The 24,104-nt window shown below is 38.0% G+C and overlaps 1 protein-coding gene across 23 annotated transcripts in view; it reads right to left on the reverse strand.

Moving 5' to 3' along the window:
* Nucleotides 1-24,104, reverse strand: part of TRIP12 (thyroid hormone receptor interactor 12) — a 155,050-nt gene that overhangs the window by 13,445 nt on the left and 117,501 nt on the right. For 16 of the 23 annotated variants that reach the window (XM_025404001.1, XM_025404000.1, XM_025403991.1 and 13 more), the window contains 17 exons: nucleotides 22,956-23,163; nucleotides 20,299-20,399; nucleotides 19,889-20,063; nucleotides 18,710-18,851; nucleotides 17,617-17,808; nucleotides 16,194-16,345; nucleotides 13,986-14,158; nucleotides 13,171-13,244; nucleotides 12,883-13,082; nucleotides 12,130-12,257; nucleotides 10,629-10,780; nucleotides 9,808-9,950; nucleotides 8,343-8,499; nucleotides 6,609-6,707; nucleotides 1,663-1,777; nucleotides 1,219-1,373; nucleotides 97-261 (listed from right to left, as the gene is read on the reverse strand). In XM_025404001.1, the coding sequence (XP_025259786.1) occupies nucleotides 97-261; nucleotides 1,219-1,373; nucleotides 1,663-1,777; nucleotides 6,609-6,707; nucleotides 8,343-8,499; nucleotides 9,808-9,950; nucleotides 10,629-10,780; nucleotides 12,130-12,257; nucleotides 12,883-13,082; nucleotides 13,171-13,244; nucleotides 13,986-14,158; nucleotides 16,194-16,345; nucleotides 17,617-17,808; nucleotides 18,710-18,851; nucleotides 19,889-20,063; nucleotides 20,299-20,399; nucleotides 22,956-23,163 (2,531 nt within the window). The remainder of the gene's footprint in view (nucleotides 1-96; nucleotides 262-1,218; nucleotides 1,374-1,662; nucleotides 1,778-6,608; nucleotides 6,708-8,342; nucleotides 8,500-9,807; nucleotides 9,951-10,628; nucleotides 10,781-12,129; nucleotides 12,258-12,882; nucleotides 13,083-13,170; nucleotides 13,245-13,985; nucleotides 14,159-16,193; nucleotides 16,346-17,616; nucleotides 17,809-18,709; nucleotides 18,852-19,888; nucleotides 20,064-20,298; nucleotides 20,400-22,955; nucleotides 23,164-24,104) is intronic. The other 7 variants (XM_025403999.1, XM_025403997.1, XM_025403993.1 and 4 more) reach the window with 1 other exon arrangement.

Genomic DNA, 24,104 nt, shown 5'->3' on the forward strand with positions numbered 1-24,104 from the left:
TACTATAACAACTGAGACAAATACAAACCATTTAACAAAAGCCTCATTTTTCTAAAATAAAGACCTGATCCACTCGACTGTTTCTTCTAAGCCTACCTGGGATTTATCTTGTTCAAGTCTTTTCTTTTGTCTGACAATGTCTTCTAGGTGATAAACTGATCTGGCTACAACTGGGTCGATGTCAAACAAATCGTGTGATGTCAGTGAAGTTTCCTGCCGTAGCATCCATTTATAAAAGGGTAAGCCAAGGGGAAGGTCCACCTGAAACGGAATATGCATAATATTTTCACTGTCACACTAAGCTTCCAGCATTACCTCCATCTAAGGCACTTCAGGAGATCATTTAAATATTAATAGGTCAAGTAATCCCCAAGAAAGAAAATTCTGTAGTTAGGAACTATTTCTCCCACTACACAAAACTGATTCTCTTGATTTGGGGCTCTAAACGCAACTCCACTGTAGTCTGTATTATTGAATATCCCAAAGCAAAAAATGTTAAGGGAAAAAACTTACTATATTTAAAATAGCAAACTAAATGGAACTTCTAAACTAACTGATAAACTGCCCACTCTTCAGTTAAAGTGAAATTGTAAACTTGTCAATTTGGCCACAGGTGAAAATGTCTTATTAAACATACTGATAAAGTGCCTCCGGAAACGGGAGAAGAGCATGGTGGCTCGTGCCTGTACCTCCCCAGTGCTGTGGGAGGCCAATGTGAGGGGATTGCTTGAGGCCAGAAATTCAAGAGAAAAAGAAATGAAGAAACGTCCAGAAACATTCCAACCTCTATGAATGCTGATCACTTGGGTTATTTTCACAACAGCACTCTAATGTAAATTTAATGAAGTTTAGTTACATGCACAAACTTTCCTACCGAATTGAAAAGGTAATGTCAGACTCTAAAAAATAAATAATTAATACCACCTTAACTTGCCTGATTATCTGAATCCTTGCTACCCAAGGAGTGGTCCACAACCTGGCAATTGGGCGTGCCCTGGGAGCTGATAGGAAAACTTAGAATCTTGGACAGTAGGACAGTCTTACCCCTGCCCAACTGAATCAGAACTGGCATTTTTAACAAAATCCCCAAGTAATTCATATGTGTATTAAAGTTTGAGAAGCACTGCTCTGAAGTATAGCAGTAACTACAGGGGACTGAGGTACTTGCACAGAACATTCTACACCAAACCTGCAAAAAGCAAACCATCCTAAACTTACCAATCTGAAATCCATGATAGCCTTGGCCATTAATTTTCCTAAGAAGCGAAACTTCATCTTAACCTTTGCAATATGAGCTGGCTTTGCTGTCCTACCAAAGGGAAGCGCAAACAGGCCCTGGAGGTTTTGAATATACTTGGTCCCTTCTTGGCTTCCTGAAAAACAAGCAATTCACCAAACTTTAGATGATGTTTCCAAAAACAAAACAAAACCTGGTAACTAAGAACATTTAAGAAATTAAGTATTCTCAAAATGGGAGTGCAAGATCACTGAATGAAGTCCTCTAGAACTGGACAGGCCTTCCCTACTTGATAAATGAGAAAACAGAGGCTATAAAGAAGCAAGCACAATTGTCCATTAGAAATTAAATATATTTAATAAACCATCAGAGTCCATTACCTGATCTGAGTAACACAAACCAACTAACTTACAGATAGGCATTACCTTTTGGATTGCTAAGAGTTACTTCTTCACCTCTCCAAAGACCCAAGTCAGCTCTCTGTAGTTCCTGAGATACAAGCGCATAAAACTCCAGTGTAGGCCCAAGACCTGTACCAACCTACAGAGGAACACAAGTAGAACGATTTCAAATTTTAGAAATTGTGCTTTTTTACTGCCAACCTCTTGGATATGTGGACACTAACAGCAACTTGTTTACCAGGATGCATTAGAGATTATTTTCCAAAAATGTCCTGACCGGATTTATTCTTTCAGTCCTGGTCACCTGGACAAAAACTAGCAACTCTTCATTACTTCCTACCCGCTAAGGCCCCAACATGTCAGTTGAACGATTTCAGGTTGTACTCACAGAAGTGCCACTGTGGCTACATATCTTTCCTTCAGGAACAATATGGCATTGTCTGCGTATGGATGTCTTTCCCCTTTTTCTCTTTAGTGAACTGTTACCCCAAACCAGCTCAAATGTCACCCTCTCAAGGGGAAGGCTCCCCTCAACATCTGCTCCCAACAGTTAGTTTGCTCCTTTTTTCTTGGGGCTTATTTTACAGCTACTTAAATACTTACTACATTACTTTACCAAAATGTCAGTATATGCTTGCATATTTTGCAGGATGATAACTGTTTTGGTCACCCTGTATCTCTGATAGTACCTGACACACAGTAGCCATTTAATAGAGATGTGTCAAATAAAATACAAATAATGAAAGGTCTGATTCCACACCAGCACAGACAGGACTGATGGCGTCATACAGGACACCAATGCTTCTCAACTCCCAGGGTGCACTGGAATCCCCAGAGCTTTAGCCACATGCACATATAGGGGTGCCACGTCCTGAGGATTCTGATCTGGCACGTTCAGCTTAGAGCCTGGGCACTGGTATTATTAAACAAGCTCCGAAGGCGACTGTGCAGCCTAAAGTTAAACTACTCCTCCATGAGACACCTGATGTGGACATGCCTGAAGCAGTGTTCATAGCTTGCTCATTCCTTCCTGTTCTGTCAAGGTCCTACCAGATCAGACCATAAACAAAGATATGCAGGTAGTAACAAGTTCCTATCATAGGTTATACACTAAATCTAACTATAACCCTGTCAGGAAGGCAACATTTATAGATTACTCGTAAACAAAGGGTACTATTTTAGCATTATTATGGTTACTCTTAAAAATTACTCACACTAGTTTAAAAGTTTAGAGGTAGTCCACTAAACATTTAACTTTTTCAAAACAGAGATCTGCTTGGGCCTAGTGGTGCTTTCCTGATTAACCCCTAATCCTAATAGAATTCCGTACCAGTAAATGGTATCACCATTAACCCCAAAATGAATACTCCAACCAAATCCTTAGAGCTGTCCTTGGCCATTCTCTAAACCCGCACAATCCAATCCATCAGTAAATACAATTTAAGCGCTGCCTTCAAAATGCATTCTAAACTAATTACCAGCTTTACCCAGCTGCTATCCTCTGTCATCTGGTCTACTGCTAAAGTCTCCTAGATGGTCTCTGCACTAACATTCCCGACATCTTATGTCCCATGCTCATAGGAGCAAGCGTAATCCTTACAAAACACAAGTTCGCGGCATTCCTTTGCTGCTTTCCAAAGATTTTTCATCTCATTCAAAGCAGAGCTACAGTTCTTACCATGGCCTACATGACCCCTTTGCACATCCCACTCCGTCTCTTTGACTCCTCCTACTCTGCCCTTGCTCACTATGCTCGAGCCACACTCATCCTCCAACAGGCTAGGAACACTGCTTCTCTGTTCTTGTGCTAGAGATACTTTTCCCCCAGACCGCAATGACTTGCCTCCACTCAAATGTCCTCGGACCACGCTACGCGTCCCCATAATGCTTCATCCTCTTATTTTATTTTTCTTCCACACGGCCTAACATATATGTGTACATGAATGTGTGTGGATGTATTGGCCTCCCCAAACAAAAAGATAAGCTCCATCATGGGGTGGGAGTACTTTGTATATTCTGTTCTACACTGAATCCCAGGCACTGGAGGACTGAGGAACAAAAGAGAAGCAAAGAAAAACCTGCAGTAACACATGGTATCCACCAGATGGTGCTAGTTAATGCGCCTTTCGGCACACTATTATCCCAGGTTTAACAGAAGTCACAGATCAAATTAGTCTATTTCCTTCATCCAATGCTGTTGTTTCTAAAAGGATTCTTAAAATATTAAATCACTAACAGCACTTCCTCTGTGAGCCTCTGCAGAAGGTGGAAGGCCCAGGTCATGTTTGCTTTGCTGATACAACCTAGGGGTGGCCAGCCTTCCCACAGAGCAACCTGATCTCTTCAGGGATTATCATTCTACCCAGCTACACCACTAAAAGGGCAGGTACTCCGTTAAGCTTCATTCTTCTTTTAAAGGAAAGGAAAGCATAAAACCCTAGAAACAGAAAAACAAAAGTTTGACAACTTGTACTTAAAAAGGAATCTTTTTCTCTCAAAACTAACACATACTGGCACTTGACAACGTTCTGAGTGCTTCACACATTTCAGGTCATTTTATCATTCTAACAACATGAGGAGGCAGGTGCATTAATTATGTAAAGGGCTAAGAGGACACTGATGAGTTTATGTTAACTTGCCCAAAATCACACAGCCAGTAAGTGGGCAGGCCAGGCTCCACGTTCCCTGTTCCTGATCTTTCACCTTCCCAAAAGGAGACTGGGTCACTGGGTCATTTGTAACCCCAGTCCTTGGGGTTGGGGTGGCTTTGTGAGCCCAAAGACTGGTATAATCCTTCCCTGGCTTACCAATCATCCCAATTCAAATAGGAGCCCACACTGTGACCTGGGATTTTCATTGGGATTCTTCTAGAGCTAGTTAGAAATTCTTCCTCAAGGCTACTAGCTGACATGTACAGCTGAATTTGAATCATAACCTGAAGCCCTATGCATTTCACAAAGTCAGTGCTTGTGAGGTAGGGGTGGAGGTACTTCCCCATTTCCTAATGAAGCAGCTCCTGGAATCTTTTCTGAGGTCAACAGGCAAGACCTATGAAGGAAGGGCATAAAATCTTGACTTCACATCAGCAATCCAATCCTGCTCCTTAGAACAGTCTGTGTGAAGCCATTCTGAGCTTGTTGGGTTTCATGCAAGATGCAATTTTAACAGAACCGTGAGGGATGAGAGAGGAAAGATATTTCCTGGCAAGAGAAAACTATGCTGGAGTAAGAAAGTAGAATGTATGTTTAAAGAGAATAAAAACACACCAAATGGTTACAGCAAAGGTCCTGTAGTCTTATGAGTAATAAATTTGGATGCATCAACATAGAAGAACCGCATCCTCTGAGCAACAGCCATGATCAAGCTACTAGATTCAAAAAGTTCGTATCTCTTATGCCAGCAGTCCAGGGCCTCCACTCCATCTGGCCACCTCCTTTTTATCCCCCTTCTCCCAGCACTTCCACAGCAGTACTAACTTCTGCCACTCACCACCAAGCCTGACCCTTTGCTCAGGCCCCATCTCCTACTAGAAAATGGTCTCTCAATCTTCCTACTCGCCTACACTAAGGTCTAACTCAAGGCATCTTGAGGACAGCACTCCTTGTCTGAATGCGTCATTCACTTGGCACCTGTACCACTACCTTGCCACACTCTTTGGTACCTTTGTCCTGTGTCTCCCTAACTACACTGTCATCTTTTCAGTGCAGAGACTCTGCCCTAACCTGGAACCCTAGCATGCAGTATACTTTCTAGTACACAACAACTTATAATTTTAACTTTGGTGACTGAATACTCTTAGCTTTCCAGAAGTCATCAAGAAGGAGAAAATGCTTAATAAAATGAATGAAAAATCAAAGTCATGATTAAAATTACTTAAATAGGCACAGTTAGTATCTCATACACTAAACTGCTAAATCTATGATACTTACCATGAGCCAGTTCATGTACATGAACTCAGTCACAGCTTCGAGGTTATACTATTATTACCTACATTTTACAGATAAGAAAGCTGAGGGGCAGAGTGGTTGGCTATTGTAAGTAAATATTTGGTATAATGAAAGATCTAGAAATTTTAAGTCCGTAAGAGGTTCAGGGAAGCCCCAAAACTCTAAGTTTTGTCTTTAAAAAAAAAATTAGGTGAAAGAAAAGGGGGAAGTATCCCAAGAGACTTAAATATACAGAAAATCATTACTTGAATCTTTTGGTATGCAAATGTTCATAGCAATGTTAGTCAAAATAGTCAAAAACTGGAAACAACCAAAAAGTGAATCAACTGGTGATTGGTAAACATATTTTGGTGTACCCATATAATGGAATACTCAATATATAGTTCATATAATAGAACTATTCCATAATAGGAAACAAATTGACACATGCAACATGGATGAATCTCAAAAGCATTACGCTAAGTGAAAGAAAAATGACAAATGACTACATACTGCATGATTCCATTTATGATATTATAAAAAAGATAAAATTACAGGGACAGAAAATACGTCAATGGTTATCAGGGGCTGAGGATTGGTTAGGGGACAGAACGACTGATTTTGGATGAAATAGGGGCACTTTTTGTGGTGATCGGAGTATTCTTTATCTTGATGTGAAAGTGCATCTGTCAACCCTTAAAACTACATTTCTGAAGTGTGCAGTTATTATTTATATCTCAGTAAACCTGATTTTCTCAAAAAGGCAATTCAAATATTTTGAAAGTTATCAACTGTTTAAAATATCCTTTCAGTTTATCAACTGAAAGACTAACAACACAAATGTGTTCTTACGCCAGGAAAAAAACTGCCTTTTAGTATGTAGTTGAACCTTTGAAAAATGGGGAACTTAGAACAAATCATTCAAGAGAAAAGAGAGCAAATTCCCAACTGTCTTTCAGAATTTCATAGTACCAAGAAACTCAAATAACATTTAATCAAGAACACAAGTCAAACTAAATAACCATCACCGGACTCCAAGCTCACCTCATTTTCATACTGGATTTCTAACATGGCCCGTGAGCTGCCGAGGTCCTGCATCACAGACTCCGCCTGTTTCAGCAGCTCCTCTCTGTTCACAGTACGCTACGAAGAAAGTACAACTGTCAGGAAATTATGCTCTACCGATATTACACTTTAATAAACAGGTGGCATTTCTTGAAATGCAAAAGAACAAAATCAACTCAATTGTTAACACTTATTCCTTAAACAGGTAACTCAGAAAAGGTTAAGAGGTAGCAGTATTGTTACCAACATCAACAGCATCTTGGCATACATTAAGGAAACCAGATGCAAGAGTAATTACTAATTTATCTTGTGGCCATGGCAAGTTCAGAAAATTCAAGTTGGGGAAGAAAAAAATCATCTTTGCCAAGTATCAATGCAATTCTCAGGGCTGCAGTTTCATGAAATCTCCCTGGGTACATTTATATTTAGATAGAGAAATAGATATGGAGGTGACAGGTCAAACAGGTGAGCTGGAAACCTATTGGCTCTGATCTGCCAAGATCCTACAAGCACTACTACAAACACCTGCGAATGAGATTTTAAAAGGTCCTGCTAGATTTCTAATTTATGCCAATATCAGTGCTTATGGAATCCTAATGAGGATATGAATAGGATGACTTTTTTTTTTGTTTTAGACGGAGTCTCGCTCTGTTGCCAGGCTGGAATGCAGTGGCATGATCTCAGCTCACTGCAACCTCCAACTCCCTGGTTTAAGTGATTCTCTTGCCTCAACCTCCCAAGTAGCTGGGATTACAGGCATGTGCCACCACGCCAATTTTTTTTTTTTCTTTTCATTTTTAGTAGAGATGGGGTTTCACCATGTTGGCCAGGATGGTCTTGATTACCTGACTTCATGATCCGCCCCGCCCGCCTCAGCCTCCCAAAGTGCTGGGATTACAGGTATGAGCCACCACGCTGGGCCCAAGAAGATTTTTTTAACTACAATGTTTGCTTTATGTTTTCTTTTGCTTTTCAGTATACACTTCACTCCCTGCCACCCATCTAACGCCTTTATTTTATTACTAATGTCTCTTATGAGACTTTTGGAGATAAAGCCTTTAGGAAAAGAAACTTAAATCCCTAGCAAAAAAAACAAACAGGTAAATGAACAGAAAAGACCTAAGTAAAAACAGTGCTGGTGAGAACTGTAGAATCAGTCTCCACTGGAAATGGCTCAGGGCACTGTGGTTCAGAGCCACAAATGTGGAGCCAAGATGAGAAACACAGATTAAGTTAGCAACACTGGGGCTAACCGGTAGAAGAGACTCAAAATATATTAAGGATTTTGTTTCAGGCTCTTCTAGTTGGAGTGACTTGTTAAAGGAATGAAATGGATCCAATTAATTCCAACTATTACATAAGGGATCAATTTTTAAAGGCAGGAGATAGTTTGAACTCCTAATTTAGAATGAAAAAGTTTCAGTGAGAGAAGACAAGATTCTTTCTTGGTCTAAGAGTTACGACAACTAAAAGAGCAAAGAGAATTGTAGAAATTATTTCAGAAACTGGCGGGTGGGGAGGAGAGAAACTCTTAACGAAGGATAAGGAAGAATCACAGATAGCCCAGTTCCAAGAGACTGAAAGGAAAATAGGGCTAGCTGACTAGGACCAAGGCCTCCACGACCAACATGCATATTTAGATACACTACATTTCTAGTTTTCCCATTATTTTGAAAAGCTCAGATTATTTAAAGATTTCGGGGAGAAACTTACTTTTTTTCTATCCAATCTAGGTGCAACTCTGCTATCTTGAGAATCAGACTGGTTGATTTCTGGGTTGGTATCAAGTAATCTTTGCATTGCTCGGTCCCGATCAAATGCAGTTACATAAAAAAGCATTTGCCGGGTATCAAAAGGAAAGAAAAATGGGCTGTAAAAAGATGCAATGTAAGTTTATTATCTGGATGAGAATTAGAAACTACTAAAAAAAAAAAAAAATCCAAACTTATATTAGAAACAACTTTTGATATGATATAGAATAAAAATTGTAAATAAAATCAGTAAAAATTGTTTAGGTCAATTTGTTTATTGATTTTGAGATGGAGTCTTGCTCCCGTCGCCCAGGCTGGAGTGCAGTGGTGTGATCTAGGCTCACTGCAACCTCTGCCTCCCAGGCTCACGCAATTCTCCTGCCTCAGCCCCCCAAGTAGCTGGGAGTACGGGCTCCTGACACCACAACCAGCTAATTTTTGTATTTTTTTTTTTTTGAGACGGAGTCTCGCTCTGTCACCCAGGCTGGAGTGCAGTGGCCGGATCTCAGCTCACTGCAAGCTCCGCCTCCCGGGTTTACGCCATTCTCCTGCCTCAGCCTCCCGAGTAGCTGGGACTACAGGCGCCCGCCACCTCGCCTGGCTAGTTTTTTGTATTTTTTAGTAGAGACGGGGTTTCACCGTGTTAGTCAGGCTGGTCTTGAACTCCTGACCTCAGGTGATCCACTTGTCTCGGCCTCCCAAAGTGCTGGGATTATAGATGTGAGCCACTGCGTCCAGCCAGGTCAATTAATTTTAAAGAATTTTCATACTTCTTATATGAAATTTCTAAGTGATCAATAGTGCATTAAGTAGCCTTTCAATGCAGAATCTGATATTTAATTTTTCAAATCCTACACTTAAGTCGATAGATCTTTAATCTACCTGAAGGAAGTATAACATGACTAATGAAAGCTCATTTTTAAAATATGACCACCACCTTCATGAGGCACTTGAATCATCCTGAAACCAGCCCTATCTCCCAGTCCATGTCTGTGGAAAAATTGTCTTCCATGAAACTGGTCCCTGGTGCCAAAAAGAGTTGGGGACTGCCGATTTAAATGTATATGGCCAGTGGCTTACATTTACCACTGCAGTTCTAGAGTCCCTGACCCAAGCAGGCTCAGAGAATCAAGCAACTACACCTTTGGAATCCAATTTTATGAGAACAGATAATTTTGACTATCTTCAGCCAAACTGCTATGTGTACTTTCCTATTTCACACATAGACACATACTACCAAGAAGATCCAGCCCCCAAACTTGCCTAGTCTGTGTACATGCTAAAGCCACACAATTAAGCAAGTTGTGATCAACGGTATTAATAAACATTTGACTAGGTCCAGTAAAGACAATGTTTCTGTAACAAAATACATCAAGACCAACCCAGTAACATTTCCAAGGCCACCATTACAGAAGTGATTGTCTTACCAGGTTTTTCCTAGCTCAGTAAGCCATGTTGGGATGTTTCCTGTCATGATTACTAAAGGATCTTGAAGTTGCCTATTTGCTTTTGCTGTTAACTTACTGTTAATAAATTCACTAGTTGGAATAATTTCCTTGCACATTGCATTCTGTAAAATGTTTTAAAAAAAAAAAAGTCTACATGTAGTAAAACATTAGGATTATATTCACAATCTCTTCCATTATCCCCAAATCCATGCAAAGTACCCTGAATTCAGTGCTGGTTGCCGACATACAACACACAGCCTCTCATTACTGTGTCCCACCTAAAACAACAATTCCCACAATACACTGTCAAGCCCTCGCATGTACCCCTTGCCACTGCTGGGCACTGGCCCCAGCCACTGCTGCTGGCTCAATCATTCAGTGATGTTGCAGCTAATGTTTCATGCAGGGCCAATTCCTTTACTCTTCTCTATGCTATATAAATATCAACGGCAGCATGCAACTGTTACCCAACTTTTACTTGATATATAAACTTCTCGTTACATGTACCTAAAGAATTTTAACTATAATAAATCCATGTTCAAGTTTCATATTGTAGCTTAATTTCATAAATTTATTGCTAGAGAAAATTTTACAAATCTGCCAAGAGAATTAATCTAAGCCTTTAGTCTTAGACTAGACCGGGAGAAAAAGTGGGGGAGAAGTTTCCACTGATGCGTACATTATACTTTACTGGGCTAGGATCCCTGTATTTAGCTGAATCACTATTTCCATTTCTAGTGCAATAGGAAATTTATCAATCACAGACCATGAAAACTTCTTAAGTAGGCAACGTTACTCACATCATACAAGTAATACCAGTATCGACTGATAGCATGTAAAACTCTTAAAAGAAGGATCACATCTAATGACGGGTCTTCAAATGTTATATTTTCAGGTGGTGTGGGAATGAGGTAAACTTCTAAAGGATTTGATACTGATGGGCACACTCCATCTAAAGGACAAAAGATCAAAGTAAGTTTTGATCAAAGTCAGAAAGGTGAAGCCAGTGCAGCCAAGGTCCTATCATCGCTAAAAGAGTAACGGAAGTTGTTATAGTCAACGCTTGGAATCCTATTAGTAGGGTATTGATAAGTTTGACAGTCTTCCCATTTTATCTTACATATAAAATGCCTTGGCTTATAAAAATTTCACTTTCCCCTCCCAAACCCAAATAAACATTATAATGAAGGAAAGCTGGCTCCTCTACATTTCTCCTTTATACCAGAAACAACACTAAACGGTAAAATGGCTGGAGGAACAGAAACAAACTGTTTAAAGTTAAGTTCACTGTTAGAGAAATTTCCCGGATATTTCATATCCAGTTTGTAATGAAACGAATACCTCAAAATTAAAAATCTGGTAAAAGAGACTTGGTTATTTAATGCAAGGCTTAGGACTGAACAGATTGAGGGTTTTCAAGTAGGGTCTGCAAATCCTTTGTTACTAGGCTGCATTAAGTAAAGGCACCAGAAAAATAAATCTGAGGGACTCAAAACAGTTGCCGTTTACTTATAGCAAGCAAAATAATAAAAAATCATACCACCATCATTTCGTAAAAGAAAATGGCATTTTTTAACACCAAAAACATAACAATCTCAAAATCAAGAGCCTTTTATATTGAACAAACTTAGTTGTGTGAAAAAAAGTGCCACAGGGCCCTTATTCTTGTGGACCAGGGAAACCAGTGTGAGAAAATTACTGTGATGGTGGCAGGGAGGGGGGTGGGGGGGTCTTCCATGGAAAAATAATATTGTCTAACTCTAAGGCATTGTTAGTATCATATTTTTAAAGGGAAGAGGTGGGGGAAGAGAGGAAAACTATAGACGGGAAGGAAGTATTACAGAGAAAAATAAGTCTATTACACAGTGACGGCTACATTCGATGGTCATTACATTACCTGGCATCACTTTTGATGATTACTATAATTATACTACTGTCATGGGTGACAATAAAAAAGTAGGCACCAATTGGTCAGTGATCACTACCTTCAGTCTCTTCTTTAGTGAACATGTTCTACCAATGAAATTTGTTTCAGCCTTCATAAAAACCCAAACTGTTAATGAATTGGGAATAAGCTTTTTCCCAATTTTCCTTCTCAATTTAATTTTGTAGGTACTTAACTTTTCATTTTCTAGATATTAAAAGTTGAGGATTAAATGTGATCAAACTGTTGGTAATTTCATTTATTTCTCAATTATATTCAAAGATTTTACTACTAAGTCCAAATCACTCTTTGAAAATCATGAAAATGGGAAGACTGCCCAGTTGGCAATCCATTTTCCCCCTTATCTACCATCTTACCGTGCCATAACTCATCATGCTTTTTTGCATTTCTAGGGGAAGTTTTCGTTGGAGCTGTTTGGGCTCTTCCTCTTTTACCACCAACACAATCTTTATTACTTTCTTCATCCTCTCTCACAGGTTTATACCTAAAATGACAAGACAGTATATAAACCAAATGTAGATTTTGAAACTGATACAAAGCCAAAATCTAAGCCACAGACACCACAGTTACCAGAAGACCGTTCTGAGATCTATTCCCCTCTCTCTCCCTAGCATGAACGTGGAGAACTTCTTAGAAGAGACTACCTAGAGACCACCTTCCCAGGAGGGGCTGCCTGAGAAACTCCAAGGGTGGTTCTGAGAAGAATGGCTCTCTTCAAGCATATGTAACAGACACTCACAGACAATGCAGGAAGCTGCATCCAAATGCCTCTTAAGGACTCAGAGATGCCCAACTTCAGATTACCTAATGGAACATCATCTTATGGCAACATTTTTATCTTAATTAAAGACCTGAAATAAATCTAGAAAAGTAGATGTAAACCATGATTATTGTCCATGAATAAATGTTTTCCAGTAGAATGAATGAGGCTATATATACATATGCATATGTACCTTATCAAATATTTAAAATCGTCTTCAAGAACTAAAATGTGTGATTTAGGGCCCCCTATCCTTATGAAAGCCAGCCATCAAGTTAATGTGAATTCTAAAACACAAGAACAGTTTCAAAGTTTATGAAAAACCAAACGAAAGAATTTTCAGACTTGCCATATTGTATGAGTCTTTGTCCAGATACCAGCTCTGCCTAGAGGATTGCTCTCATCATCCGTGGATTCTCTTTCATCTTCAGCCTGTATACTAAACTGCCGTACTGCCTGATACACGGTCATGTTATACGGCAGCAAATGTTCTCCAATATAAAACTGCAGCCTGTGTCTTACATTTCCTGAATTTAGGAACTGAGCAGCCTGAATAAAGCAAAGCAAAAGCCATTTAAGCCAAAGGCCCTGAACTTTATATAGTACATTATGACATGATGGGAATATAGTACCTTACCAGAGACTCATCTATTTCCTCGTCTGATCCATCGTCATCACTGTCTTCATCATCTTCTCTTACTCTTCCATACCCTGAAGACCCAAGTAGACTTTTAAACTCATAGCGATTTTAGGTGTGAAAAAACAAATCCCGTATACACTGGTTAAACATCTTCTCAGAAAAACACATATAGGTTGAGTATCCCTTATCTGAAATGTTTGAGCCCAGAAGTGTTTTAGGTTTCAAATTTTTTTTCAAATTTGGAATATTTACATATATATAAGATACCTTGGGGACGGGATACAAAGCTAAATATGAAATTCATTTATATCTCATATACATGGTGTGAAGGTAATTATATAGAGTATTTTCAATAATTTTGTGCATGAAACAAAGCGTATGTACACTGAACCATCAGAAAACAAAGTAGTCAGGTGTGGAGTCTTCCACTGGTGGTGTCATGGCAGCAATCAAAGTTTCAGATTCTGGACCATTTTGCATTTTAGATTTTCAGGTTAGGGATGTTCGACCCGTATATATTACACTCTGATCTATGAAGCAGAAAGGTCTAAGAAAATTGCCAAACACAAAATGTCATTTCTACTACATTTCACCAAGATAAATTAACTCATCACTCAAGTAAGCAGTCAACCCCTAGTAAGTTCAATGTATGACTATATACTAAGTAGAAAAGAAATGACAGGAATGTAAGTTCCTGCCATCTAGGTTTTAACAGAAACAACATTCAACAGAGAAATAACGTATATATCTCTTAATGTAAATTTCTCCCAAATGTACATACATAACACACAAAACAAATACATGGAAAGTACCTCTAACTACAAGGTATCTCTCGATGGCTTGTACCAAAGCCAGAGGGTCGATCTTGACAGGTCCACCCTTCCACTGCTTCACATTTGCACAGTCTGGATGTCTTTGTAACTGGCATTTTAATTGATGTGTGTTGAAAAATTTTAAAGCCTGTGATCCTCTGTTGAGAGAAAAGCTCAAGATAATTTGTGAAAAAAAAGTTAGTCTATTATTTTCACACTTAATATACATTAATTCAAATAAACGCAAGTTAATACAAACTGCTAAGACACACTAGTACTAATCATTTACTTACCAGTTCTGTAAATGTTAAAGCCAATAATTCAAGTTATTTAGAAAAAAATTTTATACATAAGAAATAAAAGACGGATGTGTATGCGAGCATGTGCAAACCTTAAGTCAACATTTGACCTCTGTCCCATCATAAATCCATGTGAGCAGAAATACTTCACCCATGAATATTTAATTATTTTTCTGGAACAAAAATCCCTCAACTATTTAAGCACATTCACTTCTGCAATATTTTGCCCATTTCTACTGAATTACATTTTTAAAAAAGCAAAAAAAAAAAAAAACAAAACAAAAAAAAAACCAATTTTATTTCAAAGATTTCAGCTACAAAATTACTTTAAAAACTAATCTTTAAAATGTACTTTGCTATAACAGTTTTGAATGAAGCAGTTTAATAGCTACAGCAGTTGAAACCTGGTCATGATGTTTAATTGCTCATTTCAGAAAAGCTCTGGCAGGAGTCGGATACAAACTTAAACTGTGATTATCTGTATGATTCCACAAAGCAAGCTTGTCCAACCTGCGGCCCACAGGCTGCATGCAGCCCAGACTGCTTTCAATACAGGCCAACACAAATTCCTAAACCTTCTTAAAACACGAGTGTTTTTGTTTTTTTAAGCTCATCAACTAACTTTAGTGTTAGTGTATTTAATGTGGCCCAAGACAATTCATCTTCCAATATGGCCCAGGGAAGCCAAAAGATTGGACCCTCCTGCACATAAAGCATACAAATAGGGATGTGGAGAAGAATATTCCATTTTATGAATATATATATATGCAAACATACTCTATATAAATTTGGACAAAAATAAAAAGCTTCATGATTTTCTCAAGCACAGGTGAAAATGCCCCCTTATTTCATGAACTCCTCCAGGAAAACATAATGATTGAAACTGAGTAACACACGCCACATTAACTTCCAAAGCCGAAAAGAAACCCTAGTCCATGATGTGATTGCCTTATCACTCAACAATGCTTATTGTTCTTAATTCAATCAAAATTTTAAAAATGTTTTTAAAACATCAAAATGTGGATTTAAAAACCAAACTGGGCTGACTCTGGTGGCTCAGGCCTGTAATCCCAGCACTTTGGGAGGTCAAGGCAGGAGGATCACTTGGACCCAAGACCAGCCTGGGCAACAAAGTGAGACCTCGTTTCTACAAAAAATAAAAAAATTAGTGGAACATGGTGGCACATGCCTGTGGCCCCAGCTACATGGGAGGCTGAGGCAGAAAGATCTCTTCAGCCCAGGAGGGCAAGGCTGCAGTGAGCCATGTTCACACTAGTGTACTCTGGCTTGGGCAACAGGGTAAGACTCTGTCATAAATAAACAAACAAACAAATACCAAATTTCCTATTTTCTAGGCTTCCAGTCAAAATATTCCATGAAACTTGTAACATTCCACAACATAGAACAATTCTTTCCTGTAGCACCTCAAGAGTCCTTAAAACTACATTAAAAATATACATATTTATTAAACTAGTAAAACTTCAAATGTTTGAACCCATCAAAATACAAAGTTTTAACCACTTATATTACATACAAATCATACTGCTCAAATGTAAATGTTATTCACATCCACAAAAAATGTTTTATGCCTACTGAAGTTAAACACAAAGTTCTTAAAGAAATTTTGTATGTTGAAGTGTATCAATTTAAGGAAAACTAAGTCTATTACAAGTTACGAATCCAATCACTGGATTACATATTTATAAAGCATCCTGTTTAAGGCACATGGTATAATTTTAAAGACAGAAAAGCATTTGATTCATTCTTCAGAGTACTTTGTTTCTTTCATCGTTACAGCTGAATGTTTTCTGGGCTGATCAAGACTTTACCAGATCTCTTGCCATCTTACCTCAGTGAAACTAAGTACCAAATTCCAGTGGCAAGGCTAGAGCCAGGCAATGGTCCTTACCTGCCTCCTGTCCCGTTCCCACTAGGGAAATCATGTACTTTGACCGGAAATTGTTCCATCTGGCTGAGGCAGTTGTTCATCTTGTGAACCAATGCCAACAAAGGTGCATTACCCACTGGTTCCACTCTTCCAATGGGCTCTTCTCCAGGAAGCTAAAGTTATAAATAAACAAACAGGTTAAACAAGGCCTTTTCAAAACAGAACTCTCCTCAAAGAGAAGATTTAATAAGCAGCTTTATAAAAAAGAGTAATTTGTCTATTCATCTTTATCTTTTATTGCAGATTTGGTTTGAACGACATTACCACATCAATTATTTCAATAAAGACAATCGTTTTGTACAGTCCACAATCCTGTATTCACAATCCCTACATCCAAAGGCTCTGAAAACAGAAGTCACTTGGTGGCAAAATCTGATCCAAACAGACATAAGGCTATTTACAGTCTTTATTTATCTGATTTTAGTAAGAATATTCATGTTATGCTATAAAAATATTTAATGCATATGATATAGAGTGCTATTCGGAAACTGCTGGAAATTTTAATGTACTATACACTGTAGGACCCTTGAAACCCACCCATCTCCAGGAGTTTCAGATAAGAGATTGCACATCATCTTAAGCATGGTGTAAAACTATACATAATACTGTCACGCTTCTAACGAATCAACAATAAATATTAACTCTGCTTTAGGTGGACCCACAAGTTAAAATACAAGCAATGCTCAAATGCCTCTGAACACAGCAAGCGCATGGTGAAATAATGTTAACATATAGGAGAGCTATCCTAAGCACTATTACGTAGATAATCCAGAGGGAAACGGCCCAAGTGATGCCTTCTCCTTAAGCCACTGTAAAACAAGGAGAATGCTGTCAACAGTATCCAAAGATTACCCTCTTGCTCTGGCCCACTTAAGAGTGAAGGAAGGGGAGCCACTCTGTGGCTCCTGGCTTTGTAATCCACATTATAAACGGTGACATAAATGGTCATCAAGCACCCTTGATGGGAACTGTTACAACTGTATTTTATGTACAAAACAGGAAAATATATCTCCTCTATCTTATTATAGACGTCTATTTCCCTAAAAGGAACTAATGCAAACTTTAATACATTTAAAAACAAATATTGCAAGTAAAATACATTCACAGGTGAGAGACTACTATTAATCGTTCATCTTGCAAGCAAAAAAGACTCAAGATACTTCAACCACAGAAATAGTGACATGAGCTTTGTTAAATCCCCATTTCATTGTTTTACTATTTACTTTGATATATAGAAGTTGAAAGATTCCAACTGCATAAAAACCTAGAAGTTTTCCCTCAATGTCTTGACCCAGACCTGCTGGAAATTATTACTGAGATTAAAATATATGCATTAGTGAATACTGGTTCTTATAAGACATACAGGCATTGTTAGATAACTTACTGGAGAAGAAAAAAATACATGAAGAAATCTCTTTAATCTGATTTCTCTGCTCACAGCATCCTTTTCACTTTTAGATGTCAAATAAAGCAACAGCTGCTTCACAAATCCACTATGTTGGATTTCAAATGATGAAACATCTGACTCTGAGACTATGCTACGGATTTCTACAAGGCACTCAGCTCCACCATCCACCTGAAAGAGTTAGGAAAAGTATTTCTATATTGATTTAAGCAGTACTTAAATACACGACTCACATATCCTCAAAAGGAACTGAATATATTCTCAACGCCCTTAAAAAAAAAAAAAGGAGCAGTACAGTCTTAGTAAATCCTTGGAAATTATGATTTTAAACACACACACACACACACACACACACACACAATATTTCATGAGGAAAACGAGGAATCCATAATAACATAAGAAGAAAATCTTCGCATTCAACCAATGTAGTTTTCTTTAAAAAAGTATTTCTAAAGGATGAGAACACAAAACTGAAGAATAAGGGGCTATAACACCAGAATGAAAAGAGGAATCAAGAATACAAGGTGTGGCTTTAAATTAATACATTTAAGGTCTCAGCAAAATGAACAATGTCTTGGAAAACATACGACCAAAACTGCTCAAGGTACATCAAAAACATCAAAACCAACAACAACAACAAAAAAACAAAACTGAGAACCAGATGAAACATAAAACACTTATTAGTAAACCTCTAGCCTCTCCTGCCACTCTGGAGACCCCATGTGGAGAGAGGGTCTAAGGAAGGCCTATCATCTATACCTATAGTTGAGGATGACTTAGAAAACAGATGTGCTTATGGGGACATTTCTGAAGTTTCTTCATTTGTCAAGAATTATGAGATGTGAAGGAAAGAAAGTCAAAGATGAGGTTTCTAGTACATTTAATATAGACTGATGAATCCTGATAGTCAAGGGATAAGTAAAAGAAATGCCAACACCAAGGGTGTATATAAGGTAAGAGTCGATGTAGGATAGCTAAATCCACAGGAAGCTAGAGAGTCATGAAGGAAAGAGTAGCAGGAGATGCTGGGAAGAGACTGAAATAGAGCAGGAAAATGCACTGGCCACAGTACCTGGAGGTTGAGTTGTTCGGTTGCAGCACAAAGTCTCTGAAGGACATTCAAGGCAGGGTTGCTTCCATCCATATTCTCAGAACTGAAATAACGTTCGACAAATTTATGTGCCTGCTCCTTAATCCAACCTTTAATTTTTTCTCTACAAGAAACAAAAAGGAGATATTAAAGTCCCAGTGTATGTAGAAAGGATATAACTTCTGATCAAGGCAAATAGCTGCTACACTTAAAATCCTTTCTGGTCTATGCTTAGAGATTAGTAAATTCAGAATCCACAACCAAATTAACTTTCACTTTGAAAATGGGCTATGATGGAGAACTGTTTAAAAACTTAAAATACACTGCAGGTTATTACGTGAATTGTAAACAAAGTGCACTAATTTTTTGGAACCCTGCAACCTAACACTTTCCTAAGTGTTCCCTTTATTTTCTAAAGTACACACATATGTGCATTATCCTTGCGTTTCCTGGAGAGCTGAAGTCAAGATTTACAGACCAGAAACACACACCTATTAAGGATGCAATAAGCTATGGCAAACAAGACCCAGCTGCTTAAATTACAAATGCTGATAGCTTCAGCAATTCATTCACTTAATTATTTTTAAACACTGAAATTCAGATAAACAACCAACAAAACCAAAGACAGCATGTTTATTTTCTCAATGACAATTGGTCTTTTAAAATTTACCTGCAGAGGGAAGTAATCATGTTGGTATGCTACATGCAGAACCCAAAAATAAAACAAGTCCCAAGGCCTTTAAAAAAAAAAAAAAAAAAAAAAAGGCTCTCTCCTAAAATCTTTAAGTTCCATTGTACTGGGTAGAGAAATTTTATCATAAATGATGTGAAGAGTGTGGACAGAAAATGTCAGCTTTTCCTTGTCTGGAACAAAACTGAGAAAGAGGTTCCCCAAGGAACACAACTTCGTTTTGAACATATGAGACTTTCAGTTAGGTATGCTGGAAGGAGTTTCAAAGCACATGACTATAACTTAGGACAAAGCCAGATGCAGGGTTCATAAACTGAGAACCTACCTCATTCTTGAACTATGCTTCTAAGAACAAATTAAAATGTTGTGTCTATGTATCATCTCCATACAATAAATGTAGTGGCTGAAATAATGTTAAGTTTTTCTAATATGGGAATAGAAGCAACATAAAATTCCCCCCCCCACTTCACCTATTATTGGAGATGGTATCCTTTGAGGCAGCCCTGGCAAGGCCACTACCTCCTGCAGTCCGTGCTGGCTCAATGTTGTTGCTATTGGACTGTGCACTTAACCTTCCCCATGTTTTTGGATTCAAGCTTGCCAGGAAAGAAGATTTAGGTGACTGAGTAGTGGTGGGGCTTTTAGCTATGAAAAGAAAAAAGAACTACAGTTAAGCCATTTTAGTTTAAGTCATGAAAAACAACTGATTTTTAAGATTCACAGTCTTAACAGATTAATAAACTAAAAGAACTAAGAACACTTAGTCCTCAGGAAACTTAGGCATACTTCAAGAGCCACTGGCAGTTTTAATGAAGTAAACATTTCTGCACCTGCTACCACCCTCCCCTTTACCTCCCCACAGTTTTATCAAAGGGGTTACCTTGATTGTCTACTTTGTCATCATCTCTTGGAGGTGAGTACTTTGGCCTTCTTGGCCCTCGTTTTGGCAGTCGTTTTCTCTTTAGAACATCACTTAATCGACTATCACCATGGGAAAATATGAGATAAGTTTAGTAATTACCACTGTTTTGTATCTTTACTCACCAAAAAAGCAAGCTAAAATGGCAGAAACAGTGAGTTATAAAATACTGTCATAACAAGGTATGTTCTTGTTTAGTGATTATTTAATGCCAATTCTGTGCCAGTCATGTTCTAGAGGTGTGCAGACACAGGAAATGATTATTCAGAAAATAACTAGCTGTTCAACTATACTCAACTATGAAACGCAAAGCCAAATAAGACAACTGATCAATTTTCTATGTTGTTCAACTTTAAATAGTAGTATGTAAGTATATAAAACAAATATGCAACACAAAGGAGCAGAATAAAAATAAATGGGTAGTCACCAACCTGAAAAAGAATGTTAAATCTGCATCATACTTTTTCCCCTAACCAAAATGGCCACGAGTAACATATACATAACACTTAGTGTTCATGTTGTCAAAATACTCCTCTGCCTCTAATATACTACCGAAAGTAATTTCACAGTGTGACAATGGCAATAATATACTAAATAAATGTATTTATAAACATTTTAGTAGGGTTTTTAAAACCTATATACAAATCTAGTGAGTAGTGCAAGTAATTTATTCTGAATTAGAATCATTTAAACACCTGTAGCCTGTTCTAACGACACGAGAAATAGTTTGTAACAGCAATAAATTTTTAGATTAACAAAGCTAAATAAGATGAAAAGGCTGAAAAATGTGGTTTAGTTGGTCTGTGGCCCAAATAAAACTGGAAAAATCTGAAAAAAAAAAAAAAAAAAAAAAACTGGAACGTTTCCAACTCCTGACATTTCTATGGAATATACTTAATAATGTGCTCGAATATGCTTGACAATCAGGAAAAATGAACTTTCAAAGGATGAAAAATGTAATTAATTTCCATTTAAAAACTATGAATTTTTCATTTGCAACCATGCTATAATATGGAACCACTTAAAACTATTTAAAACCATGTAAAAATATTTTAAGAAAAAAGTTATTTTCTCTTTCTTTGGCATAATCAACTGTTAGACTCTATAATCAATTCCAACTCCTTAAATTAAAATGGCTCGGAAACACTGCATTTGAGCTGGGCATGCTAGCACATGCCTGTAGTCCCAGTTACTTCAGAGGCCAAGGTGGGGAGGCTCATTTGAGCCCAGGAGTTCGACGTTAGCCTGAGAAACAGAGCAAGACCCCGAGCCATGTCTCTTTAAAAAAAAGGGAGAAAGTAAAAAATGTTTAAAGGGAAAGAAATATTCCAATTGTCTGAACTGTATCATCCCCTGTAATTTACTGAGTATCTATGATGTCTCAGGCACCATGCCTACATTATAGTAAAAACCTGCAATAACTTATGTTACTGCAGCAGCTAGTGGATAGGAATGGGGCTGGGAAGGAAGTAAAGGAGAGAGCAAGGCTGGAAAGGAAAATGGCAGCCAAAAGCTTGTAGTACTCTTGTACTTCCCTGTAGAATCAGAGTCCCCAGAACTCTCCAAGTCCAATCTCCTCAGACTGGTCAAATAACATGGGTACCAGTTAAACTCAGCAGTTTCCTAAAATAATACCCACTGTGCCAGAAGTTCAGTCTGCCACAAGTCTTGAAACTGCCAACATTCATATTTAAGCTAGACTAGAAAACTGCCACCAGGTGGCACCAGTTCCCCTCATCCCCTCTCCTACCTGAGTTGGCTGTCTGCACAGGACAATGCTACCCTGCAGATTATAAGACTAAATGTTTGGATCCCACTTATTATTACTATATTTTAGAATGATCTACTTTTCAGCTTAAAAGAAGCCAAAAGGAGTACTGCAGTGAATACATTCTCAATTTCAGAACTGAATTTGGTTCATCATGTACCACTCATCCAGTAATATTAAGCTTCTAATAGAAGAAAATAAAAACACTTTTAGAGTGTGGTTTGTTTCTAACACAACAAAACAGAAACCAATAGAAGGTTTGGAAACATTCTTAGTAGCAGGGTATAACAAAGATTAAAAGCTGATAAATAAATCGGAGTAGAGAATTTAAGAACTCCCATTTTCCCTTATTAAAAGCAAAGTATTTACTCCCAGTTGCCAATTAAAGATAAACTGGAAATCAGTATTTTTTGGCCTTTATTCTAAGACTTCTAATTTTCAGTATTTTTAACTGTATCAATATCTGAATGTCTCTAAGGTCGTATGTATGCAGCAGCACAAAAAAGTCCCAAGATTATGAAATCAGAAACCAGAATTCAAATCCCACGTTAGATCCTACAAGTAACATAAGTGTTGTAACACTGTGCAAGTCACAAATGCCTCTGACCTTTAGTTTCCTTGTATGTCAATGGGAATAAAACTAATCTCTTACAGTTCCTAAACACAGCCCAATACAGGTTTCCAGTAAATCTTTTCTTCCCATTCTCATTAACAAAACACAGATGGAAAAATACTATATATATATATATATATGCTAATATGTTACCATTTCACTCCCTATATGATTCTTAGGTACCAAAAAAAGCACTAACAGCAAAGAAATAAAAAACACAACACAATTCTTACTTACCCTTGAGGGCTGAGATCTAAAGAATCATCTCTGCTGTGCTGCAAGCTGGGTGATCCCAAGTCAGCTGCAGCGTGAGTGGCAGCTGTGGCCGTCCCACTGCTGACTGAAGTTGTGGATCCCAAGGATCCTGACCCATTCGTACATGCCTTTGGTGGACTTGTCAACAAAGACTCGGATTCTGCTAAGTGTTTTACTTGATGCATTACACCTTATAACAGAGATGAAAGGGAGTCAGCTGTAATCAGGAAAAGAACCTTCTCCCCACCACTACAAAATCCCTAAATACCAACACTGACATAATACACAAAAAGACTAAAACATAACTGGCAAATAGGTAAAAGAAATTAGAAGCCAGAGTTTTCAACTTGACTTCAATCAGAAAAAAGTATAAAAACTAAAGGTTAAAGAAAAATACTTATATTGAATGTCTTCTAATCTTCAAAACCAGATTATATAAAACTTAATAGGATCATAAAGTCCTCCTCAGAGTTCAAAATACTCATTATAAAAACAATAATCAATTACAGAAATACAGTGCACACCCTGTGGTGTGATAGCCAGAAGGGATGAAAAAGACCTAGAATTATCAGTTAACTTCCAGTGCTACAAAAAGACAAGATCACATTAACACTGTCACCAAAAAAAAGAAAACAGCTATTGAAGGGTGGGAACTATCACATCCTTGAAGGTGTGTAAAGAGAGCTAAACATTAACTTGTGAGGCAGGGGTTCCTATCTGTCCTGGAATCATAGGAGAGTATGTATGAAAGAGCATGACTAAGAACTATCAAAATGTATACCAATGTGTGTGTCTGATTATCAGCTAGTATAAACTATATGCAAATATGTGGATAAATTTAATGTGAGTGAATGAGCACACATTCACAGTTTTCTGGGGAAGAGTCCACAACTTCTATCATTCTATCAGACTCTTATTAAAAAACAAACTGTAATCCCATGCTGAGGCAGTATGATTGCTTGAGGCAAGGAAGTTGACATCAGCCCAGATGTGCGCTAATTTTTGTATTTTTAGTGAAGTCGGGGTTTCACCATGTTGGCCAGGCTGGTATCCAACCCCTGACGTCAAGTGATCCACCTGCCTGGGCCTCCCAAAGTGCTGGGATTATAGGCGTGAGCCACCACGCCCAGC

Source organism: Theropithecus gelada, chromosome 12, assembly GCF_003255815.1.
Source record: "Theropithecus gelada isolate Dixy chromosome 12, Tgel_1.0, whole genome shotgun sequence".
NCBI classification, from domain to species: Eukaryota; Metazoa; Chordata; class Mammalia; order Primates; family Cercopithecidae; genus Theropithecus; species Theropithecus gelada.